Source organism: Colobus angolensis, unplaced genomic scaffold (genome assembly GCF_000951035.1).
Source record: "Colobus angolensis palliatus isolate OR3802 unplaced genomic scaffold, Cang.pa_1.0 Scaffold39, whole genome shotgun sequence".
NCBI classification, from domain to species: domain Eukaryota; kingdom Metazoa; phylum Chordata; class Mammalia; order Primates; family Cercopithecidae; genus Colobus; species Colobus angolensis.
In genome coordinates, this window is record NW_012117265.1 from 3,810,304 (window position 1) to 3,819,411 (window position 9,108).

General features: G+C 45.1%; 1 protein-coding gene across 1 annotated transcript in view; it reads left to right on the forward strand.

The window, feature by feature from the left end:
• ZNF562 (zinc finger protein 562) overlaps positions 1–9,108 on the forward strand; it is a 41,766-nt gene that overhangs the window by 32,114 nt on the left and 544 nt on the right. Inside the window, exons 3-7 of the mRNA XM_011954896.1 lie at positions 1,060–1,148; positions 2,710–2,836; positions 4,175–4,281; positions 6,932–7,958; positions 8,279–9,019. Coding sequence (XP_011810286.1) covers positions 1,060–1,148; positions 2,710–2,836; positions 4,175–4,281; positions 6,932–7,864 — 1,256 coding nt within the window. The 3' untranslated portion in view covers positions 7,865–7,958; positions 8,279–9,019. The remainder of the gene's footprint in view (positions 1–1,059; positions 1,149–2,709; positions 2,837–4,174; positions 4,282–6,931; positions 7,959–8,278; positions 9,020–9,108) is intronic.

Genomic DNA, 9,108 nt, shown 5'->3' on the forward strand with positions numbered 1-9,108 from the left:
TCTTTCAGCTCACCACAACCTCCACCTCCTGGGTTCAAGCAGTTCTCCTGCCTCACCTGCCCAAGTCACTGGGACTACAGCCTAATTTTGTATTTCTAGTAGAGACGGGGTTTCTCCACGTTGGTCAGGCTGGTCTTGAACTCCCAACCTCAGGTGATTTGCCTGCTTCGGCCTCCCAAAGTATTGGGATTACAGGCATCAGCCACCGTGCCCGGCCGCTGCTAGTTTTTTACAAGGAATTGAAGTGAGACACAGAATGCTGTTTTATTTTATTTATATTTATTTATTTTTTGAGACAGAATCTTGCTCTGTCATCCAGGCTGGAGTGCAGTGGTGTAATCTCGGCTCACTGCAACCTCTGCCTCCTGGGTTCAAGCAATTCTCTTGCCTCAGCTTCCCAAGTAGCTGGGACCACAAGCATGCATCACCTTGCCCAGCTAATTTTGTTTGTTTGTTTGTTCTGAGACGGAGTCTCACTCTGTCACCCAGGCTGAAGTGCAGTTGCATGATCTCAACTCATTGCAACCTCCACTTCCCAGGTTCAAGCAATTCTCTGCCTCACCCTCCTGTAATTTTTTTTTTTAGTGGAGACAGGGTTTTGCCATGTTGGCCAGGCTGGTCTTGGATGCCTGACCTCAAGTGATTTGCCCGTCTTGGCCTCACAGAATGTTGGGATTACAGGCATGAGCCACTGTGCCCAGCCAGGATGCTGTTTTAGAATTCAGTCCTGGTTTGTGTGCCTTTGGAAATGCTACATAAGCTTCGTGAGTGTTACTACTATGGGCAGATAGAGAGTCACATTTTTCAGGGTGTAAGTTTTCTTGTAAAGTGAAACTATTACCCTTTACCCAACAGGCGGCTCGGCCCACATCTGCTTTTCTGGGTCTAGGTGACACAGGACTACTATGGCATTTCGTGGCAGTGTTGTGTGTGTGCTGTTTTCTCGAGTGTGCAGGAATATATGGGAATTTCAAGCTAGGATGGAATGACTTCTAGGCATGAGAATGTGGGAAGGATGGGCAGCTCTGGCTTCTCAATGCCTTCTTGCTTTTCCACTAGGGTTTTTTCCCAGAGAACCAGTCTGCCCTTTTGAAGAAGAGACGAAAGTAGAAAGGATGGTGGAGGACTACCTGGCAAATTCTTATCAGGTAAACAGAAAATGTACGAATGTACAAAATGACATACTTACATCCAATAGACACATTTCCTCCTAGATAGACTCATCTCCAAAGTTGTCTTAAGCAAATGAAGCCTTACTCAAGGACTGAGTCCCCAGATGAATTTCCCCAGGAAATGAAATCTCCTATACATAAAGTGTTAACTTGAAAATCATCCCGGTAACTCAGTAATTACTACTTAAGCATGACTTTCATGGTGCCAACTGCATCTTTCTTACATTGCTGGGTCGGGTGACAGGTGATAAGGCAGATGAAAGTGTCCTTTTATCAAATAATTTATTTACTCATCAGCATTTATCAGGTATCTGCAGTGTGCTCAGGAGGGTGCTACAGAGACCAATGGGACAGGAAGAGCTCCTAACCTGGTTGTGCTGAGATAAAGTGTAAGCAGTGTGCAGTGGCTCATGCCTGTAATTCCAGCTACTCAAAAGGCTGGGGTGGGAGGAACACTTCAGCCCAGGAGATGGAAGCTGCAGTAAGCAGCAATTGTGCCTGCGTGACACAGTGGGACCCTGTCTTTATATATAAACAAACAAACAGATTGGATAGATAGATAGATAGATAGATAGATAGATAGATGCTAGATAGATAAAAATTCATGTTTAGGAAGTAGTGTTCTAGTCAAAAATAAAAATTCTAAAATTTTTAAAAAATATAAAAAAAAAAAAAAAAAAAAAAAAAAAAATTTTTTTTTTTTTTTTTTTTTTTGGAGACGGAGTCTCACTCTGTCGCCCGGGCTGGAGAGCAGTGGCCAGACCTCAGCTCACTGCAAGCTCCGCCTCCCAGGTTCACATCATTCTCCTGCCTCAGCCTCCCGAGTAGCTGGGACTACAGGCGCCCGCCACCTCGCCCGGCTAGTTTTTTGTATTTTTTAGTAGAGACGGGGTTTCACCGTGTTAGCCAGGATGGTCTCGATCTCCTGACCTCGTGATCCACCCGTCTCGGCCTCCCAAAGTGCTGGGATTACAGGCTTGAGCCACCGCGCCCGGCCTGACAAAAAAGATTTTTAAAAATTTTTATGAAGTGCTGTTCGGATTGGGCAAGGTGGCTGACGCCTATAATCTCAGCATTTTGGGAGGTCAAGGTGGGCGGATCATCTGAGGTCAGAAGTTTGAGACCAGCCTGACCAATGTGGTGAAACCCCATCTCTGCTAAAAGTACAAAAATTAGCCAGGCATGGTGTTGTGTGCCTGTAATTCCAGCTACTTGGGAGGCTGAGGCATGAGAATCACTTGAACTTAGGAGGTGGAGGTTCTAGTGAGCCGAGATTGCGCCATTGCACTCCAGCCTGAGCTGAAAGAACAAAACTCTGTCACAAAAAAAAAAAAAAGGGCTGTTCAAGGCATATGCCTGTAGGAGGTCAACCTTGAGTGTTTAGACACAAGAGCTCCTGAGACATTAAACCCTGGAGTAGGTCATGGGGGATGTGAGAACCACGTATAAGTGAGTATAAGGTTCCCCTTCCTCATTCTCCAGTGAGCACTGGTGGAAGTGTTCATTGGCTCAAACCAGCATGTGTTTGATGATTTAGGATTCAGTGACGTTTGATGATGTGGCTGTGGAGTTCACGCCAGAGGAGTGGGTTTTACTGGACACAACTCAGAAATACCTCTACAGAGATGTGATGCTGGAGAACTACATGAACCTGGCCTCTGTGGGTAAGAGTAACATCATTTTGATTGGCGTGGTAGCCTGCACCTGTAGTCCCAGATACTTGGGAGGCTGAGGTGGAAGAATCGCTGGAGCTTGGGAGTTTGATACTAGCATTGGCAACATTGTGAAACCTCATCTCTAAAAAAAAAATCCTAAAAATAAAGACTAGGCCGGTCATGGTGGTACACGCCTGTAATCCCAGCACTTTGGAAGGCCAAGGTGGGCAGATCACGAGGTCAGGAAATCAAGACCAACCTGGCTAACATGGTGAAACCTTGTCTGTACTAAAAATGCAAAAAATTAGCCAGGCACGGTGGCACACGCCTGTAGTCCCAGTTACTCGGGAGGCTGAGGCAATAGAATCACTTGAACCCGGGAGGCGGAGGTTGCAGTGAGTTGAGATTGCGCCACTGCACTCCAGCCTGGGCGACAGTGAGACTTCAACTCGAAAAAAAAAAAAAGATTTTTAAAGATCCACTTTTCCTCAGAAGATTTAAGCTATTTTTCTCAGACTTTCAGATTATCTCTTTTATTTTCCATCTAGTCAAACGAAACTACCTGTTCTGTTTTTTGTTTGTTTTTTTTTTTAGACGGAGTCTCGCTCTGTCACCCAGGCTGGAGTACAGTGACACTGTCTCTACTCACTGCAAGCTTCGCCTCCCGGGTTCTTGCCATTCTTCTGCCTCAGCCTCCCGTAGCTGTTCTTTTTTTTTGTTAAGTTTATTATTTTGATATTTGCTCTTTATGCTGATCTTTCCTACTTTCCTTTCCTCATAATCTTCTCTTCCTGTTCCCCATCAGTTGTAGTTTTCGCAGAAACAGTTTGTAATAAACTATCTAAACACATCAGTTGTGTAATAAACCCCACATCTTTATAGCCTGATTTGTGACATACCAAAATCCTCAAGGTTCTCTTGCTTTTATTTTCTTTTTCCTTTTCTCTTTTCTTTTTTTTTTTTTTTGAGATGGAGTCTCGTTCTGTTACCCAGGCTGGAGTTCAGTGGTTTGATTTCGGCTCACTGCAGCTTCTACCTCTCGGGTTCAAGTGATTCCCCTGCCACAGCCTCCCGAGTAGCTGGGACTACAGGCACGCACCAACATGCCCGGCCAATTTTTTTTTTTTTTTTTAATATTTCAGTAGAGACGGGGTTTCACTGTGTTGGTCAGGATGGTCTCGATCTCCTGACCTTGTGATCCACCCGTCTCGGCTTCCCAAAGTGCTGAGATTACAGCCGTGAGCCACCGTGCCTAGCCTGTGGCTTTTATTTTCTTACTGTGTTTAATTTGAAAACAAGGACAAATGAGTCATTTTAAACTAACACATTTCTTCTCTAAACCCTTAGATTTCTTTTTCTGCTTAACTTCAGAATGGGAAATACAACCTAGAACCAAACGGTCATCACTTCAGCAGGGTTTTTTGAAGAATCAAATATTCACTGGCATACAAATGGTAAGATTCATGAGTGATGTTTCTTTTTTTCTTCTTTTTTTATTGAGATGGAGTCTTGCTCTGCCAGGCTGAAGTGCAGTGGCACCATCTCAGCTCACTGCAACCTCCAGCTCCCAGGTTCAAGCGATTCTCTCACCTCACCCTCCCAAGTAGCTGGGACTAAAGGCGTGTGCCACCACACCCAGCTAATTTATTGTATTTTTAGTAGAGACAGAGTTTCACTGTGTTAGCCAAGATGGTCTGGATCTGACCTCGTGATCTGCCTGCCTCGACCTCCCAAAGTACTGGGATTATAGGCGTGAGCCACCATGCCAGGCCATGAGGGATATTTCTTAATTTCCTCTCTCAGAAAAGATGGAGAATTCCATTCTAGAAAATCAGCCCAGTTAGTGGTGTGGTTTACATCTGTAATCCCAGCTACTTGGGAGGCTGAGGTGGGAGCATCGTTTGAGCCCAGGAGTTCAAGACCAGCCTAGGCAGTATAGCAAGATCCCATCTCTGATTTTAAAAAGAGCCTAGATGTGGTGGTTCATGCCTGTAATCTCAATATTTTAGGAGGCAAAGGTAGGTGGATCACTTGAGGTCGGGAGTTTGAGACAGGCCTGGCCAGCATGGTGAAACTCCATCTCCACTAAAAATAACAAAATTAACTGCGTGTGGTGGTGGGCACCTGTCATCCCAGTTACTCTAGAAGCTGAGGCAGGACAATCACTTACTCAGAGGCGCAGGTTGCGGTGAGCCAAGACTGCACCACTGCATTCCAGCCCAGGTGACCGAATGAGACTCTGTCTCAAAAAAAAAAAAAGGGGGGGGGAGTCAGAAAAGAAAGTGAGTCCTGTAATCCCAGCATTTTGGGATGCCGAGGTGGGTGGATCACTTTGAGACCAGCCTGACCCACATGGTGAAATTCTATCTCTACTAAAAATATAAAATTAGCCAGGTTTGGTGGCAGGCACCTGTAATCCCAGTTACCTGGGAGGCTGCAGCAGAATTGCTTAAACCTGGGAGGTGGAGTTTGCAGTGAAAAAGAAACAGCACAAATGAGAGACACTTGAGAGAGAAGTAGCCTACAACCTTGAGGGAGCAGGGTCTCTGGAGAGATAGTCTGAATGTAATGAATTTTGTGATGTTCCATACCTGTATAATTTATCACTTCAAAATACCCACAAGTACACATTCCCACATATGTAACTAGACATTGAGGATTTAAACAGGTTCATGAAAATCTACACAATTTGACTGGTTGCAGTGGCTGACGCCTGTAATCCCAACACTTTGGGAAGCTGAGGCAGGAGAATTGCTTGAGTCTAGATCAAGACCAGCCTGGGCAATAGGGAGACCCTGTCTCTACAAAAAAACAAAAAGTTAGCCAGGCATGTTGGCATGCATCTGTAATCCAAGCTCCTTGGGGGACTGAGGCAGGATGATGGCTGAGCCTGGGTGATTAATGCTGCAGTGAGCTGTGATTGTGCCATGGTACACAGCCTGGATGACAGAGTGTGTCTTAAGCCACCCCCAACAATCAAAAAGAGACAGTGTTTTGTTTGTTTGTTTGTGTTGAACAATTAGAGCCAGTGGCATAGAATTCTGGCAAGAAATCAAGAGGGTAGAAAATGAGACTATGGAAGAAAAATTGTAAAAATTATATTTATCTAAGTAGGCTGACTTGGCAGCTCATGGTTGTAATCTCAGCAGTTTGGGAGGCTGAGACAGGGGGTTTCTTGAAGAGTTTGAGACCAGCCTAGGCTACATAGCAAGACCCTGTCTCTATAAAAATAAATTGAGGCCGGGCACAGTTGCTCATGCCTATAATCCCAGCACTTTGGGAGGCTGAGGCGGGCGGATCACAAGGTCAGGAGTTTGAGACCACTCTGGCCAACATGGTAAAATCCCATCTGTAGTAAAAATACAAAAATTAGCTGGGTATGGTTGCACATACTACTTGGGAGGCCGAGGCAGAAGAACCACTTGAACCCAGCAGGCGGAGGTTGCAGTGAGGTGAAATTGCGACAGTTCACTCCAGCCAAAGTGAGACTCCATCTCAAAAATAAATAAATAAATCCAAAGATTGGCCAGGCGTGATGGTGCATGCCTATAGTCTTAGCTACACAGGAATCTAAGGCAGGATGATCACTTGAACCCAGCCAGGCATTTGAGGTTACAGTGAGCCATGATCACAGCAGTGCACTAAAGCCCAGGCAATGGAGTAAAACCCCAACTCTGAACAAAGTAAAACATGCCGTGCATGGTGGGTCATGCCTGTAATCTTACGTCTTTGGGAGGCCGAGGCAGGCAGTTCACCTGAACTCAGGAGTTTGAGACCAGCCTGGGCAACTTGGCAAAACCCGTGTCTACAAAAAAATAGAAAAATTACCCGGTGCGGTAGTGCACAACTATATTTCCAGCTACCCGAGAGGCTGAGGCATCAGGATCACTTGAGCCTGGGCGGTGGAGGTTGCAGTTAGCAGAAATTGTACCACTGTACTGCAGGCCGGGAGATAGAAGAAGACTCTGTCTCAAAAAAAAAAAAAGAAAATTAAACATTAAAAAGTAAAATAATAATTGTCATCAAAATAATGTTTATGTCTTCAGATGGGTGAAATCTCTTTATATGTCTGAAAATGTTTTAAATCCTTTATCCCCTCCTCAGCAGACAAGAAGCTACAGTGGATGGAAACTTTGTGAGAATTGTGGAGAGGTCTTCAGTGAACAGTTTTGCCTTAAGACACACATGAGAGCTCAGAATGGAGGGAACACTTCTGAGGGTAATTGTTACGGAAAAGACGTCCTCAGTGTGCACAAGGAAGCCTCTATTGGACAGGAACTTTCCAAATTTAATCCATGTGGAAAAGTCTTCACCTTAACTCCAGGCCTTGCTGTACATCTTGAAATTCTCAATGGAAGACAACCCTACAAATGTAAGGAATGTGGAAAAGGCTTTAAGTATTTTGCGAGCCTTGATAATCACATGGGAATCCACATTGGAGAGAAACTCTGTGAATTTCAGGAATGTGAGAGAGCCATCACACCTTCCTCACACCTAAAGCAATGTGTAACATTTCATACTGGAAGGAAATCCGAAAAGACTAAGAATTGTGGGAAATCCTTCACTAATTTTTCTCAACTTTCTGCACATGCGAAAACTCATAAAGGGGAGAAGTCCTTTGAATGTAAAGAATGTGGAAGATCCTTTAGAAATTCCTCATCCTTTAATGTTCATATTCAGATTCACACTGGAATAAAACCACACAAATGTACGGAATGTGGGAAAGCCTTCACTAGATCAACTCACCTTACTCAACATGTAAGAACTCACACTGGAATAAAACCCTATGAATGTAAGGAATGTGGCCAAGCCTTCACTCAGTACACGGGCCTTGCTATACACATACGAAATCACACTGGAGAGAAACCCTATCAGTGTAAGGAATGTGGGAAAGCCTTCAATAGATCTTCAACCCTTACTCAACATAGAAGAATTCACACAGGAGAGAAGCCTTATGAATGTGTTGAATGTGGGAAGACCTTCATTACTTCTTCCCATCGTAGTAAACATTTGAAAACTCACAGTGGAGAAAGGTAAATGCAAGATACGTGGGAAGGCGTGTCTGTATTCCTCACCCCTAATGTTCACCTGCGAACTCATACCGGAGAGAAACCCTTCGTATGTAAAGAATGTGGGAAAGCAGGCCGGGCGCAGTGGCTCACGCCCGTAATCCCAGCACTTTGGGAGGCCGAGGGGCGCGGATCACGAAGTCAGGAGATTGAGACCACCCTGGCTAACACGGTGAAACCCTGTCTCTACTAAAAATACAAAAAATTAGCCCAGCTTGGTGGCGGGCACCTGTAGTCCCAGCTACTCGGGAGTCTGAGGCAGGAGAATGGCGTGAACCCAGGAGGCGGAGCTTGCAGTGAGCCGAGATCGCGCCACTGCACTCCAGCCTGGGTGACAGAGCAAGACTCTGTCCCCTCCCCACCCCAAAGAAAAAAAAAGAATGTGGGAAAGCATTTGCTGTTTCCTCATGCCTAAGTATGCATGAAAGAATTCACACTGGGGAGAAATCCTATGTATGTAAGGGTATGAGTATTACCATTTAGTCCATTGGTTGCCACATTTAATTACTGGCAGTGCAGAGATCATCAGATTTGTCCTAAATGCCTTGTGGAGGTTGTAATGGCTCATGGATTGGCCTTAGATGCCATCCTGAGGGTCTGAAATTAAACCTACAGGTTCTGAATACAACTTCATGGTTGCCTGAGTCTGGGCATCTGTGAAGAAGGGTCATGGATGGTGAGGTCAGTACTGAAGCCTGCCTCACCTTGGTGATTAGATTCCTAAGATCATAGCATTAACAAGTTCTGTATGAGATACATCATGCAGATTGATCCCAGCCCCTGTTGATTAGTGGCTGCCAGTGTGGCACATTCATGTCAAAATTTACCAGAAACCAAGATGATGTAGGACCCCAGAGGTGGGTTGTTAAAAAGATGCTTCTCCGAGGGTCTCTTCTGTTCCCATGGATCCTGCAGAGCATGGCAGGTATGAAACCATCCTTAACTGCCAGTGTACTTTCACAGTGATTATTTCTGTGTCCCCTTCTTTTTATAAGAAGTGTGACAACCTTGCCTGTTCTGTTCTGTCCTCTCTGTCCATTTCAGGTGGCACAATGTAAGTGGCAGTGTGTCTTCTAGTATAATCCAGTCTCTCTTCTCTCTTCTGTTAAGATGGCTGATATAGGCCGGGCGCGGTGGCTCAAGCCTGTAATCCCAGCACTTTGGGAGGCCGAGATGGGCAGATCACGAGGTCAGGAGATCGAGACCATCCTG